General features: G+C 40.6%; 1 protein-coding gene across 1 annotated transcript in view; it reads left to right on the forward strand.

Moving 5' to 3' along the window:
- Positions 1-16,648, forward strand: part of LOC127582445 (protocadherin Fat 4) — a 293,967-nt gene that overhangs the window by 271,238 nt on the left and 6,081 nt on the right. The window contains exons 14-17 of the mRNA XM_052037709.1: positions 1,424-1,603; positions 4,540-4,664; positions 6,498-6,715; positions 8,231-8,492. Coding sequence (XP_051893669.1) covers positions 1,424-1,603; positions 4,540-4,664; positions 6,498-6,715; positions 8,231-8,492 — 785 coding nt within the window. The remainder of the gene's footprint in view (positions 1-1,423; positions 1,604-4,539; positions 4,665-6,497; positions 6,716-8,230; positions 8,493-16,648) is intronic.

Below are 16,648 nucleotides of genomic sequence, written 5' to 3' on the forward strand. Positions count from 1 at the left end.
AAAAACAGATTTTGTGTTTACTTTTTATAGCATAATGGATAATAAGAACTTCCTAATAGCATGGTTTCTAAGTTTCAGTGGGAGTCTGAACTCAAAAATGTCAGTTAATGATCAACCAGGAAATTGCATGGGCTTCCCAGGACCTCATTCTGTAATTTTATCAAAATCCCTACCCTCAGAGAAAAAATGTAAATAGTTGATTTCTACAAATTAATCTATTTCTCCAGGGCTGCACTGATAAATTCCAAAGTCATGGTGAGAGTTGAAAACATGTGAAATTTCCAAGCTGTTATTAGTTTCTTTCTTGGAAACTAAGGGTGTTTCCACTACGAGTGTATTTAATAACCACACTCAGGAAAGACCTACCGCTTTCTGTCACATTGCAGAGAACAGATTGTCTCCTCAAAAGGTAGACAATATCTAGAGCTTTACATTGGGCATAAAGAAATCTCAAAGATTAAAATGGCTTGATTTGATTTTCATCTAGGTTTGGCCTTGTTTTGATGTTTCCATGTGTAGATGAAGCAGGATCCTGGTGGTTGATTTCCTGTGACAACTGAGACACTAGCAATAGGAGCCAATTGCTGTTACTGGAACAAGTTGCAGCTTGATCTAGGCTCACACTGTGTGAAGGATCCATAGAGTTGCAGTTTGAGTGGACTCTGTCATTGGTTGGAATAGCAGAGGTGGGATAAGCAATTGTATGGCCAGGCACCTGCAAAGGAAAGGCTAGAGGACTTCAGGGAGAGGTGTTTGTCTAATCAAACCTCTGCTCTGACAGCAAGCAGTAAGGCTCACTCACTGACAGGACATTTTTAGTGAGCATTGGAACATGTCAATAATTAACCCAGTAAATGGTTCATCACAATTAGTTCTAGATTGGAGACTGTCCAAGATTAACATGTGAAGCATGTCAAATGCACAAGGGCGATTCACAACCAAAGGTTCCCAGTGGAATTTCCAGAGTTATTGTGTAGGCAGAGTTACATCTGCTGACAAAGGACTGGATTTGCATTTATTTATTTACCAGAAATGATTATGATTGGGTGCCTCTGGAGGAAAAGTGGTATTCATCTGTGTAGCACTGAAAAAGTATGTATTGCATATCTAAGTTTCTAACCCATACTGCTGAATCCAGTTTAATAGAGTCATAGAGTAATACAGTATGGAAACAGGCTTTTCGGCCCAACTCATCCATGCCAACCATGGAGCCCACCAAGCTAGTCCCATTTGCCTGTGTTTGACCCATATTCCTTCAAATCCTTCCTATCCATATACTTATCCAAATGACTTTTAAATGTTGTTATTGTTTAATAATCAGTGTTTATTTTAGAGTTTTGCATCTTCCTTTAGAGAAATTATGGTAGGTTTTCAGTTTGTATACATGTAACTTGACTTTTCATTTATTTATTTAATGCAACAGGACCCTGGAAGTGCAACCTAATAGATTAACAATAGGTGGAATCAGATCAATAGAACCAATTCTTCAAAGGAAAGGCCAGGTTGTTACGCATGATTTTGTTGGATGCGTGATGGAATTTGCTGTCAATGGTCGTCCACTAGAACCCAGTCAAGCTCTGGCAAACCATGGGATTCTCGACAGGTCTGACTTTTAACAATTATATTTCTTATGCATTCTGTTAAACTAGTTGCAGAATGTAAAATACCTGCTGTGTTCATGTGATGTTCTCTGTCTCCAGTTTTGTTGACAGTATCAATAGATTTATGGCCCTATTAAAGCAGTAGAGAGGAATACTATACCAGTATGTTATGGTTTGTCCCATTAACAACCGTAATATTTTCACTTGCAATTTACAAAATTTAAAGGGTAGCTACGTTGCTGGAATTTTATTTTGGTGAAAGCACTTTTACATTTATTTAAAATTACAGACTTATGATCTTTCTGACAGTCCTACTAAAATTGCTGCAACTGAAATATTAAAGATTAGATGTTTACCAAAAATGTAACAAATGTAAAATGTTGGCATAAAAGTCAAAATGCTCAGTATTTCCATGCAAATGCTTGCAAATGCTGAAGATACAAACTATCTGAGAGGTGCCTGCCACCACTCCAACACTGGACTCCCCATGGAGAGTAGAGATAAATCACTAACTTCCTGCAGTTCCCTGGTAGCTATGCTGGAGAATCTGCCTATTGAATTGTGTATGGTTAGATCTGGTGTATTCATTTCAATGGAGAGAAATGGCTTTGAAAGAGAGAACTAAGTACAGGGTTACTAGAGAAACAAAGGACTGCAGATGCTGGAATCTAGATGAAAAACACTATGATGCTGGAAGAACTCAGCAGGCCAGGCAGCATCCGTGGAGAAAAGCAGGCGGTCAGTGTTTCACGTCAGGACCCTTCTTCAGGACTGAAGATAGGAAAGGGGAAGCCCAATATATAGGAGGGAAAAGCAGATCAGTGATAGGTGGACAAAAGAGGGGAGGCGGGGTGGGCACAAGGTGGTGATAGGTAGATGCAAGTAAGAAATAGTGATAGGCAGGAGGAGGGAACAGCAGGGATGGGTCAAAGATAAAGAAGAAAAAGCGGGTAGATAAAAGAGAGAGGCTAGGAAAGGGAAGAAAAGAAGAAGCATGGTTGGGGGGTGTGGGGAAGGGGTGTGGGAATTAAAGTGGGAGAATTCAATGTTCATGCTGTCAGGCTGCAAGGTTCCAAGACGGAGAATGAGGTGTTGTTCCTTCAGTTTGCGCTTGGAATTCTCCTGGCAGTGGAGGAGGCTGAAGACTGACATATCAGTGAAAGTGTGGGAGGGGGATTTGAAGTGACTGGCAACGGGAGATGCAGATCACATTGAATTCTCTCACTTTAAGTAATCCCCACACCCCTTCCCCACACCCCCCCCCCCCCAACCATGCTGCTTCTTTTCTTCCCTTTCCTAGCCTATCTCACTTTTTTCTATCCCCATTTTTCTTTATTTTTCTCTCCTTATCTTTGACCCATCCCCTGGTGGATCTGCTCTCCCCTCCTCCCTCATACCTGCCTATCACTATCTCTTAACTGCATCACCTTGTGCCTACCCCGCCTCCCCTCCTTTGTCCACCTCTCACTGCTCCACTTTTCCCTCCTATATATTGGGCTTCCCCTTTTCCTATCTTCAGTCCTGAAGAAGGGTCCTAACCCGAAACGTTGACCGCCTGCTTTTCTCCATGGATGCTGCTTGGCCTGCTAAGTTCCTCCAGCATCATAGTATTTTACAGTAAATACAGGGTAATTTACTTTGAATTAACTTAAATATATGAAATTAAGTATTTTCTTATGGTTGTAAGTGTTTTTATCTTTATTTTGAATTTTACATTTTTAATGTATGATTGATTTTTAATAGTTTTCAGTGTTTGACAATGCCAAAGGCATTCACAAACAGTCGTATCATTTCAAAGTTTTGACAGCCAGTTAAACTCAGGGGAGTAGCTCAACCAAATATCCAAGTAATTCCATGGATAGGACTTATTCAGACCCTGCCATGTGATGCCTTTTGCATCCAGAAGCAGGACATTGGCACAACTAGGAGAACCCGCTGCCTTGCAGTGCCAAAGACCCAGCTCCGATCCTGACCTTGGGTGCTCTCTGCATGAGGTTTGCACATTCCCCCTGTATCCACATGGGTTCTCTCCAGGTGTTTTGGTTTCCTCCCACATACCAAAGACATGTGGGTCACTAGGTTAATTGGCCAGTGTAAATTTGCCACTGGTGTGTGGTGGAGCAGTAGAATCGAGGGGAGTTGATGAGAATATGGGAGAAAGGCACTGGGATTAATTTAGGATCAGTGTCAGCGCAGACTCAATGGGCCGAAGTTCCTGTTTCCATGCCGTAACTCTCTTTCTGAATCTATGATAGAGGGATCCATGGTACACATGGCATCATCAACCATTCAGGACGTTGTCACTACAAGGTCCTCTCCACATAAGTGCATACTGAGCAGATAGGGGAATGGACAGCATAGGACATGTACAACTGTCAGGAAATTCTGGGCTTATCAACCTTTGACTTTCGGCAACTGTGTCCTTTTTAAACTTGCTTTACCTATCTCACCTATTAAAGTGAACAATCAGCAATCAATAATAAGAGTGCCAACTTTACTCTCTATTTAGAATGTACTCTTCATTAGCAAGACTAGTATTATGAAATGTAGGGAAAAGTAGTATCTGAAGTCCAGTTATGCTAACACAGGATTTCATTTATTTCAAAATCATTACCAATAACATATTGATGATTTGTAAGCTAGTGCCAATTTAAGTTCCCGCTGTTAAGAGTTTTAGATCATTCATTGAGGAAAGTCCGGGAGCTCATTAACGAGCCCGCCTTCTTCTCTCAGTGGAACCCTATTCTCTGCTGCTCCCCTGCTGTGGAAGTTTTATTTTGTATCGCCACTAATGGGGAAAGTTTCATAATCCATAGTATGGACAACAGCAGCCCTGAATAATTGTGACAGTTCAGGCTTGTAGTCATTAAGAGGTTCATCTTGAATGAGTTTTGGCCTGTTGTGTTAATTCATGCCTCAAAATTTTGTTTGATTTCAGGTGTTTCCGAATCGAAGGAGTCTGTCTAAACAGCCCCTGCCAACATGAGAGCCCCTGTGTGGATTACTGGTCATGGCAGCAGTGTAATTGCAAGCATGGATATACAGGAAAATATTGTGAAAAATGTAAGGCTTGAATTTTTAACTTGCTTATCTATCCATTATGTGTGAGGTTCCATTACTGTACCACTAGAAACATGAAAAACCGTACTAAGAGTTTGTGCTTCTTAATGAGGCAGAGAGAGTTCCAACGACCAGCGTATTTTTGAAATTCTGACCTTTTTACTCCCATAATGAATGTAATTAATTCTGACTGTTTAATGAAACTGGGTGGCAGGATTTTACATTTGGACTTCAAAATTGCTGACTTGAATTAGAAATAAAGAAGCTGGTGATTATTGCAAAGCAGTGTGTTTTCACAGCTGGACTGTTAAATCCCTACTATAGTCTGAATGTAAAAGAAAAACATATTGGTGATGGAGCCTCAGTTCTACAGAATAAGGTATTGGCAGCCAGCCAGGTTGGTACAAGTGGTCTCAGTGACCCAAGATGCTGGGGACCTTCCCACTCAGTATTTCACTGCGAACTGACAAGTTTATTATCACATGCTTTACTACAATTGAACTCAACAATCGAACCAATGACCCAAGACTTTAGGGATGTATGATAGACCACTGTGTGGCCCCACTGTTTCTGTTGGCCTCATAGGATGACAATAATACACTGAAATGTTTTTTTCACCATTGTATATTTTTGTTGAGAGGTTCTGGATTACTCAAAATGAAAACTTCTTGTCAGATCCAATAAATAAACAAGGCCTGGTGCAGAATTGACACAATGCAGGAGTTATTGTGAGAACAATGAACATGTAAAGTTGTTAAAAGCAACTCTGGTTTATGACTCATTTTTATTGGATTCTAAACTATTTGTTTTTAATTATTTATTTTCAACAATGCCATTTGTGTCTTGCCTGTAGTCAGCATTGTGTCAGGCTGCGAGAGAAGGTGAGCAACTTACTCTCAGATATTCACCATTTCCTTGTGCAATCAGCTTATAAATAGTCCCAACCCCCGCTCCAACTTTTGTTTCCAGTGTATTCTGTAAGTTTATCCCTTGGTAAGGTGACTGTCAGTGAACTAGAAATGTCATTACAGAAGGAGACCACTGAAGTCATTTACCTGTCCCATTATCAACTCCACATCTTGCCAGCAGATCAGGTTGCTTTCCCCAAAACATTTTATTTTCCCTTCTCAGAAATACAATTCCCTTTTCAATGCTTTGATTATCAGTCTTTTGTTCAATAGCCATTTGTGGTAATAATTTACATGTTCAACAAACTCTTTGCATGAAACAGTTTCTTCTAAATGTTTTCTTAAATGGCTTATAAATGTATTTCTGTGATTTTGTGTTACTAATACCGATATCATTGTTGGCCTCAATGGAAAATGATAAACTAAAGGATACAGTTGCACGGTGGACTAGTTATTGGTTTCAGACTTCAGTGACTTTGACTGATGATCCAGAGCCAGGAGTTCAGATCCTAGCACAATGGAATTTAAATTCAATTAATTCAATGCATTAAAATTTTGTCCATTTAAGATAATACTGGCATGATTATGGGAATCAGCCAGGAAAGTGGAATTGAGGCCAACAATGATATTATTTGTGACTTCATTGAACATTGGACCAACGTTGAGAGGCTGTGTAACCTACCCCTTCTCCTAATTCTTCACTATTTGTCCTTTCAAACTCTCGAAATTTAGAACATTCCTAATAGTTTACCTTTCAACTTTCTCTAATGAAAATAAAATGACCGATGCATTGCCTAATTTGGTCTATTTAAACTTAATTACAACTCCACATCATTAATAATTAACTTACTGTAACATGAGCTGGATTAGCTCTTTCCAAGTATTTCAAAGTTGATATTAATTCTGCTCAAAAATGTTGTCTTTCTAGTGGTCAACGTGGACACTGCTTTGTCATTGGATGGTAGGGGACGCCTGGACTATATGATTAATCAGAATAAGAAGCGGGACTACTTATTAAACCAGAGTTTGAAGCGTCAGCCTCCTGATCCTGTGACTGCAAGCAGCCTGGACATAAAGTTCAGAACAAGAAGCAAAAATGGTATTTTAATTCATGTCCAGGAAAGCAGCAATTATACTACTGTGAAGGTAAGATTAAAGCTAGTTTTAGATGATTTGATTAGACTGCATGCACTGCTATGGTTTTAATCATTGTTCCCATCACCCATGTCCTTCCTTCATAAAAGTATTGGCCACAGTGCTGGGAGGTTTTAACTAGTGCTGGGCATTGTGCCAGAAACATCCTTCATCTTAACTCTTGCCAACCAGCTACAGGCTATATGATGGACTCCCAGGTCTTCAGCTCCAGAAGCCAAAGCTTCATGGAAAATGATCAGGAAATGGAAAATAGTGCATTTTGTTCATGACAACAATGTCATAAGGCAAAAAAAAACAACAAACAGCCCTGGAAGATTTGCTCTTCAATATCGTCTCCAAGTTAAAGTATAATATTCTCATTGTTCATTCACGATAATACACTAAAAATATGTTTTGTTGCTGGAAATTTTAATAAAACTAGAAAATTTGAAATGTACTAGGGAAAATCATAACTGGTTCACAAAAATGCAGATTAATGCTTTGGTAGCATCCTGATTAAAGATTGTCTATTACAACCTTTTCCATATTATCTAGGTGTTCTAATGGGCAGTGGTAGATTTGAGAATATCTCTTGACATTTTCAATTTTTGAATGCCTTATGTATTTCTATCCTTTATTATTTGAGGAATCCACCTGGCAGCATGATGCTTGTACTATAGAACTGCTGGAACCAGTTACTCTGTAATGTCTTTTCATGTAAAACAGAACAAAGTAAAATAACAATAGAATATTTTGGCATTTTTGAAATTCCTTGTTTTAAAAGAACAAACATGTTGCAGCTGTTTTATGCAGAAACCTTTCTACATAAGGCGGTTTCATTTTTCAGTGGCAAAGTTCACATTGTATGCAAAGTACTGCTTGTAGACTTGGAGTAACCCAAGGAGTCAAACAGGCCTTCAAATATTTGTAAATGATATGGCATCTACTCTGAGATGGTTATTAATGAAGACAAGCTGGTGTGCAATAGACTGTACAAAGGGAACCTGATATCAGAACATTGAGGGAGGTTGCATACCATCACTCTGTGTCAGGCAAAAGTAAATGATGAAATTTGGCGTATTTATTTTTCTATCGTGATCTGACCCAACACTACTTAAAAATTGCATGTGGCACACCATATGAAAATTTCTGCATTTTTGACATAGCGCTTCACATATTGGGCATTCAACTTTTTTTTAAGAAATGAAAGTGGCATATTTCCAAATGGTCAAAGCACTTACTCACTTTTGAAGAATTTACCTGTATTTCAGAGTACATCTATACAGTATGTAAGGTTCCCATACTGCAAATATTTACTGTATTGTGGAAAAATGATTTAAAAGGATTTGCAATATGAGCAAGAATCTCGGTGTTGAGTTACCTAGTGAACCTGACATCATAATGAGCAAGATGGCACCAAAGTGATAGTTTGCAGTAAAAGGCTTTTACCTTATGCAAGTCTGTAATATGGAGTCATTTATAAATAATGTCCTAACACTTACATATTTTTTCTCCTTTCTTCTGTAGGTGAAAAATGGGAAGTTACATTACACCTCTGATGCTGGTGTTGGTGGAAAAGTGGAAAGAAATATTCCCGAGATTTCTGTATCTGATGGACAATGGCATACTGTTGTAATCGAGAAAAATAGATCCATTACAACCTTTTCAATTGATAGGATTTACGCTCGAGAAATCCATCATAATACACAGGATTTTGGAGGATTAAATGTCCTAAGTGTCTCCCTTGGGGGCATACCTCCAGGGCTAAATTACCAGAGCACTGATCCAGGTGGGTAATTACGTACCTTGTGTTATCAATCTATCCACATGAGTTTCTTGATTGAATATGAAGCATTTATTATCAATGGGTGGAAGATACCCTGAACTTATTATCAACTGATTTTTGTACACCAAGTATTGAGGACCTGAGGGTGAATAGCAGATAGTTAAGCAATGGGCCAAATCAAGCTGACTAACAGCAGATGGTGCTACAGGAAACTGCCTGCTGTCAGCCAGTAGGGCTTCTGCATGTCTTGGGTTTTGGCACACACACCCAACAAAATGCAGAATTCCAATTTGCGCAGGACGTCAAATGCCAGCACATCTGACCACCCATTCCACCTCTGGGCTCACTGTTCAGCCCAGTCACAGAGCACTGATGTGCTAGGAGGAAGGACCACAAGTGATGTCACTGGGCCTCTACTCGATGGAGTTCAGAAGGATGAAGGAGGGATCTCATTGAATCCTACTGGATACTGAAAGAGTGGACGTGGAGAGGATGTTTCCATTTGTAGGGAGTCTAAGATCCGAGGGCACAGCCTCATCTCAGTTTTAAAGGGATGTCCCTTTAAAACTGAGATGAGGAGGAATTTCTTTAGCCAGGAGTTGATGAATCTGTGGAATTCATTGCCACAGAGAACTTTGCAGGCCATCATTGGGTGTATTTAAGGCATAGAAGATTGATTCCTGGTAAGGGCATTAAGGGTTACGGGGAGAAGGTGGGAGAATGGGGTTGAAAAGAAAATCAGCCATGATTGAATGGCGGAGCAGACTCAGTGGGCCTAATTCTGCTCCTGTATTGTATGGTCTAATGGCCACTTGAGGCCTACTCACCCCTTGGAGCCTGCTCTGCCTCCTGGGCATCTCCTAGTGTGGAGGTTGAGCTCATCTGGAAAAGGTAAGTCCAGATGGGCAGGTATCAATGATGACAAGTCAAGGTTGCATCCAATGGAATTCTGACTGGATACTTACAAGGAATGGGGACGCTTTAAGCAGAGCTTTGCCTTGAGGTTAAAAGCCGGATCACAGGAAGTTAGTTTGTTTGTTATTTGTAGAAGAAGCAGGCTTGACAAACCAAATGGTCTTTTTACATTATATGACTTCTTAAGTCTTCAATGAGTAGGGATGTCAGGTTGAAAGACGTGGTCAAATATTATATAATAAAAGAATCTCCCAATGTGTTACACTCAAAGTCGAGCCACTTTAACGCAGAGCAGGGTTAGTAGTTGGGAAATAATAGGGCCAAGGGGAGCAGACATAATTCAGATATTATTTTAAAATTGTACATTTTTCTTTATCTTTAAACCATATTTTTACATTGCATTGTTTCTAGCTGATTTTCCGTAGCATTGCAGAAGAGTAGTCAAAACAGATTAACTGGTCTATTGCAGTCTTTAGGACCTTGCTCTGTGCAATTTTGGCTGATGTGTTTGTCTGCATTGCAACAGTAACTACACTTCAGAAACACTTAATTGGGGATGAAGTGCTTTGAGACATTCCAGGGTCAGGAAGGCACCATATGGATAGATTTTATTTTTACCTTTTGTTATAAGATGAGTTAATGGAACTATTTTCAATGAAGTAGGAAGGCCAAGAAAATCTCGTATAGTTTTTTTAGATTTATAATGAGTTTTTTTATAGAAAAGAATAGGGAAGGACAATTTTCTCTGATTGGGCAATTTGTGGCAAGGGGTCAAAATGTAGAATGTTCACTGAGAGATGAAGGAGCAACATTGCAAAAAATGTCTTCACATAGAGGATTGTTGTAACATGGAATGATTTGCCATAGGGGATGGTTAAGGCAGAGACTGTTCCTTCAGCAAGATACGGAGAGCAATAGGAAATGATTACTAGAGGTTTGGATCCAGATGATTGAAGGTGTGGCCAAAAATGATAGGGCGAAGGGATAGTTGTGCTGAAGTCAAAGAAGTTGAGAGGAGGATTGCAAACTGAAGCACATTAGAGATATAGGGAGAGGCAAGACTCGAAAGGGGTTTAAAGCCAAGAATAACAGTCTTTAACACAATGGAAGGCCGAAAGCCAAAGTAAGTTAGTGAGGGCAAGAATAATGGGTAATAGAATGCAGAATTTGTATGAGTTGAAGAATGATGGCAAGATGATTGGCAGTAGTTGTGTTTGCGAGACCTCTACATGGTTGAAATGGAAAAGGAATTTTGGAAGTGTCAGGGGGCAGTATCTTCGATATTTTTTCCCAAGGTTATGGGTTCATGAATCTAATGTTACTATTATATAACTCATACTTCCCATGATTAATGCCTTATCAGCTTTAGGGGCTAGCATTCTTGTTCAATTCCTATTGGTCACAATTGCTGAGCAGGTGAGGATTTTGAGATGTAAGGCCACCTTCCTTAGTGCAGTCAGTTATTCCCACGTGGTTGGGTAATGCTGGAGGTTACATACAAATATGATGATAAGTCAACAACATCCATTTTCCAACAGCTATTTTCCTCGCCATATCCAGAAATACTGCTGGAAACTTGCCAACGTTGGCATTCACCTGACCACAGAACATTCATCAAGTGAAATAAGATTAGTGTAGGTGGGCAACAGGTTGGCAAGGACGGGGTGAGCCAAAGGAACCATTTCTGTGCCGTACAACTCTATGACTATGATTGAGTGGGAACACATTGGTGGACTGAATTCCTGTTCTCCATGAGCTTCATTACCAATAAAAATCTAAAATGATATTTCCTGTGCTTGGGACAATATTTATCCCTCAAACAACAGATTTGAAATCAGATTAATCAGTTACCTCTGAGACGGTGCTGTCGTACAGCACAGAAGGGTTAGTACAGCCCTTTGGATCTGTCCTCCTCCCATTCCTGATGGTCACCAAATACCCATCTACTGTATATTAGAATAATTTTTGTCTACAACACCAAAACAACAATACTCAAAAGTATGAAGTGAATGGCCCAATTTTGCAGGGAAATGCCAGATATTGCATGCAGAACCAGACTCCTGATTTCTCAAATATATGTGTGCATTGTAGAAGTCTCAAACATGTTGGCCACTCTCTGTAAGCTTTTCCCGTCTGCACTCTGTCATTGAATACCCTAGCATCACTCAAAGCTCCACCATTGATAACTTTCCTGTCACTACAAGTTTACCAAGTGATCAAAAAGTTCATACATACCATAAAGTGAATGGAGGAGGATAGCTGACTCCCCATGGGCAGGAAATTCTGGACCCGGATGTTGGAGACAATATATAAATAACGTTATTTACTTCAACGAAGTCACAAGTCATTTGTGCACTTCAGAAGTGTACCATGTAGGCAGATCATGACATCAATCCTCATGTAATGCAGAATAATTACAGAAAATTCAAGAAATACTGAGCAGCATAGGCAATATCTATGGAAAGAAAAGAGGTTTAACAGTTCAGTTCAATAACCTTTCATCAAAACTGAGGAAATTAGAAATGAAACGTCTTAAGTTGCAGAGAAATGGGGAAGGGTGTAGATACGAAAGGGAAAATCTGTGACAGCTGGAAATCAAGAGAAATTGAATGACACAAGTGGTGGTGGTGTCACCTGTAAGAGGGTGGTTGAGCTTTGTCTGGAAGAGGTGAATGGAGTTGAAATACTAGAAGAGGAGGTAAAAACCAACAGAATGCTGAAAATGTGAAATAGAAGACTTTGTAAGAGAGAGTGGTGGTCTTTATGGAGCATCTGCCTTTGAGTCTGTGACTAACAATAATGCAAAGATCATTGAACGCATTGGTTCATTCATACATAATCCTACTCCACATATGCCAAATCCCACATTCTTTTCTGATTTGCAAGCTGCAGATATGGCAACATATATGGTGGAGCTGATGCCTCACAGCTCCAGTGATCAAAGTTGTGTTCTGTCATCCAGTGCTGTCTGTGGGGAGTTCACACGTTCTCCCTCTGACCACATGGGTTTCCTCCAAGTCCTCCATTTTTCCCCCACATCCCAAAGATGTGCAGGTTGGTGGGTTAATTGGTCACTGTAAATTGCCCCTGGTGTGTAGATGAGTGGTCGAATCTGGAGAAGGTTGATGGGAATGTGGGGAGAATAAAAGGGGTTAGAGTAAGCCCAGTGCAAAAATAGGTGCTTGATTGTTGGTATGGACTCAGTGGGCTGAAGGGCCTTTTTCCATGCTGTATCATGTCAATGACTCTGTGATACATCTTATTTGACCACTCCTCTAACCAAAGCCCTCTCCCTAGCCTTTCTGCTTTCAGATAGCCAAGGGCTCACATCTGGACAAGTGTCAACTGAACAACAATTTAGATAATAGCCTGTCACTAAATCTAACACTTTTATGCACCACCTCAGATATTGAACTCTGCAAGTTAGCTCAGAGGTGAATCTGCATGTGGCCATTGAAATTTTTTTGCAATTTCTACATCTCAGAATTCTTATGTGGCATGCTCAAGGCAATGTGAGTACAGATAATGCTCCTTCAACTAGAGGGAATTCCACATCCTCAAGATTCCAAGCACTCACTGTGGTACTGCTCTTTGACCAATGAGAAAGAGATGAGCTTGGCTCACCTTGGGTGAAAAAGCCTCATAGCTGTGGTGAGTTGCAAATAGTAAAATATTACACTCCCAGCTTCACCCTGGAGGTGAAGAAGTTCATTGCAGTCCTTAGTTTCACTGCCACTGGCAGTGTTATGTGGTATTGCTGCATGTGACAAATGGCAAATTTCAATGAACAAAGACTTACACAATGTTTCTCACACAAGTGGATGTAGGAGAACTGCTCCCTGTATATCCTTTGCAAAGAGGGCCTCCTGCTCTCCATTTCCTGGTGGACACCAGGTCCCCACCTTGTTCTTCATATGATGCTCTTCTCTTAAAGGAAAGCAAAGCCTTAGCACTGACAGCTGCAATTTTATGGTAATGTTTTTCCATACCTTCAGCTGCAGCACCCTTCCTAGGCTTCTGAAACTGTCTAAAACCAACCCTTCTTCCAACTGACCTACAAGTAATTGGTGATGCTTTTATATTGTGCAAAGTGTGGGGATGCTTCCTGCACCCTGCTAAACAATGGGTTTCCCATGTCTGCTTAACACAGCAGCAACTGAGTTGTTGAGGTCTAATTTAGCAGGTGCATCAAATCTACATTAGATGAGCTAAAATACTGCAGATGCTGGAAATCCAAAATAAAACAGAAAATGCCAGAATACTCAGCAAGTCAGGCAGAATTTATGGAATGAAGAGCACCTGCAGGGAAGGGAGAGAGAACATAAAGGGAGGTCTGTAAGGTGAGAGGGGGTAGGTTCAGAACAGACGTGAGGGGTAAGTTTTTTTTTACTGAGAGAGTGGTGGATGCCTGTAATGCATTGCCTGATAGGGTGGTGGAGGCCAATTCATTGAGGGCTTTAAAGAGGGGCTTGGATAGGCACATGAATGAGAGAAAAATAGAAGGATATGGGAATTCTGTAGGTAGGAGGGATTAACTATGTCGGCACAACATTGTGGGCTGAAGGGCCTGTTCTGTGCTGTACTGTTCTATGTTCTGTAGTAGAGGAAGACCAGGAGAATGTAGAACACAAAATTAACAGTAGTGTTGTGATGAGGGAAGTGCAGGAGTGCAAGAGCAGGAGGAGCAGGCTAGTGAACTGAGCCATTGGAACCCTGCTTGTTCTCTGCCAGTGTGTGCGTGCTGATCATGTGCAGTTATATGGAGGTGTGCTGGTGAGTGTTCTTGCAATTTGTGTGATAGGCTTGACGTACTTGAGCTTTAAGGTGTTAATGAGGTGTTTGCATGTGTGCATTGTACGTGTGAGTGTGTGTGTTATATTGGTGACCTGCCTGATTGAGATTGTTGATAGGTTAGACATGGATATGTATTGAGGCTAATGGTTAGAGATCGAATTTGCTGATGTACATACTAAGCCTGACCACGTGTGTGTGCTTTTTATTATTTTTTTGTAACATTGCACCCATGTCCTAAAAGCATGATGTCTTGCGTTGACTGCAAGTGTTATCTCCTCCTACTGCTGCCTGAATGTGTACCTCAAAAGTTTTCTGGTTCCCTGTGGAAAGAGAACCTCTCTCCTCTTCTCCACCTTGTCCATCAATCTGTGTTGGGAAATCACAGTAGCTGCTCTTACTAACTTATACTTTGCCATGTTTCCCTGCCAAGAGATCTGCCAAGGTCTCTGACATGATTTGCTTCACAAAGCCCAATAAATTATACTGATTGACCTTTACTTATAGTAATGGCAAAACTTCTATCATTTGTTTACTGTGACATCTGCTGGTCATTGAAATCACATCTTGTTCAATTCAAAACAATATATAACCTGAACACTTTTTGGAATAAAACTCCCTCAATGGTTCAACCATTTAGGATGTGATGTATTCACCCATATACCAGCAATATGTGACACTTTCCAACAATTGAAACCAATCCAGTGACGGTAGAAGCTAGAGTCTGTAGGAATACTTTCCATCATCAATGGTTTTACCGCCAGAAATACATTACAACCGTTCATTAATCTGCCGGGGTTACCAAATTGGCAACCAGGCCAGTCTTCGTCAGTGCATATTTGTGGTGAGCTTCAGGTGTTATAGTCACTGTGCCTTGGGGACCAGGGAAAGGATCAAGGTAACATGGTGCTGCTGAAGGGAGCCCTTTTGCTTTTTTTAAAATTGCTCAAAGCAATTTATGAATCTGAGGATTCTTCACAGAAGCAGAGAGTCAAGTGTAAAGAAAATTAAGGTATTACCGACTATGGTTCAGCAAAGGATGACTCAGCTATTGGGGCCCAAGGGAAGGATGACCATGAAGGGATGAGCTGGACCCTAGAAAGAGTCAGTCTCTTAATAAGTGTTATTCCCAATATCACCCCCTTATCCAGTCAATGCTAGAGATTTACGGAACATTTCAATGCAGAAAGGTGACTGGAGGTGATGTGCTGTAGTAATTACCCTTCACATTCCTCAAATTTCCATAAGTAGCCCTTTGTTGCAGTTGAACATGTTGGGAATTACTAGAAAACGTACACGGTGCAGATGTTCCTTTTAAGGAAACCTTCCAAAATCTGGATTGTATTCCATGTGACTGGACACAAGTGGCCTAAAAATTACAGTTCCTTATGCGGTTGTTGCACAGCCCACTACAGCAAACTTCAATAGCACTCGACAACAAGGACTAGATTTGAGGGAACAAGGGAATAGAAGGGTTAGCAGCCAGGGCCCTGAATAGGGGTTGGGGTAGTGGTGGCTAGGCAGAGATCAGCACCCTGTGGGGAGGATGGGGGTGTCTTAGGGTGGAGAAGTCAAGGATGATTGGGGGTTGGGAATTGGGCTTAGGCCAATCAGGAAATGAGATAGGTAATTGGTGGCTGTTAGTTTTGTTATGGGAAGATTGGCAGGAGTTGCTCTCAGAGGAGAGAATGTAGGTAATGGGATGTAAATGAGTGGTTTTCCATCCCAGAGCAGCACTTGGTTTTCTTGGGAATGGCCATCCACGGGCACCCCTGGAATTATATGAGCTAATTTTTCTGGCCATGCTCCAAAAGGAGGTATTGCATGAGGGAACAACATTATTTGTTGCATCTCTGATATGGAAATCATGTTGGATGTGCAGGGGGGACTCTCGACTGCCCAGTCAACTTTCCAGTGTGGTGCATTTCAACCTAGAAATAGTTACAAACACATCCCATTCTGGAAAAAAGTTGATTTGCAGACAGATTGCACCTTAAAGGAACAGTTCTACGCATCATAATTTTCATGCCAGATTGACAATAAACTCTTTAATGTTCTTCAAGGGATCAAAACAAGGGCAAGTAACATTACCCAATTCCTCTTGCTGTTGTGCATGCATTTCCCATTTCCCAGTCTTGTGCTCTACAGAAATAGTTGAGGATGATATTGAAAGAGTAGCCACCAAGAGGAATCAGGGTAGCCTTAAGCAGTAAGAAGATTGGCAGATTTTTCTCACCCTGTAAATGAGTGCAAGATGATTTGGGATAAAATATGGAAATAGTGCAAAGTTGTTTCAAAATATGCTCTCATTTGGAGTCTTCAGAGTCATAGAGAATACTGCAGATACTCTAAGGTGATTCTGTTGCTAAAGGGAACCATGGTGATAAGTTGTACTTGGCAGATAGTTCCAATATTAATTGACTCAGTGTCTTCTTTATGAGCTCCATCCCTCT

This window comes from Pristis pectinata, chromosome 2 (assembly GCF_009764475.1).
Source record: "Pristis pectinata isolate sPriPec2 chromosome 2, sPriPec2.1.pri, whole genome shotgun sequence".
Taxonomy (NCBI): domain Eukaryota; kingdom Metazoa; phylum Chordata; class Chondrichthyes; order Rhinopristiformes; family Pristidae; genus Pristis; species Pristis pectinata.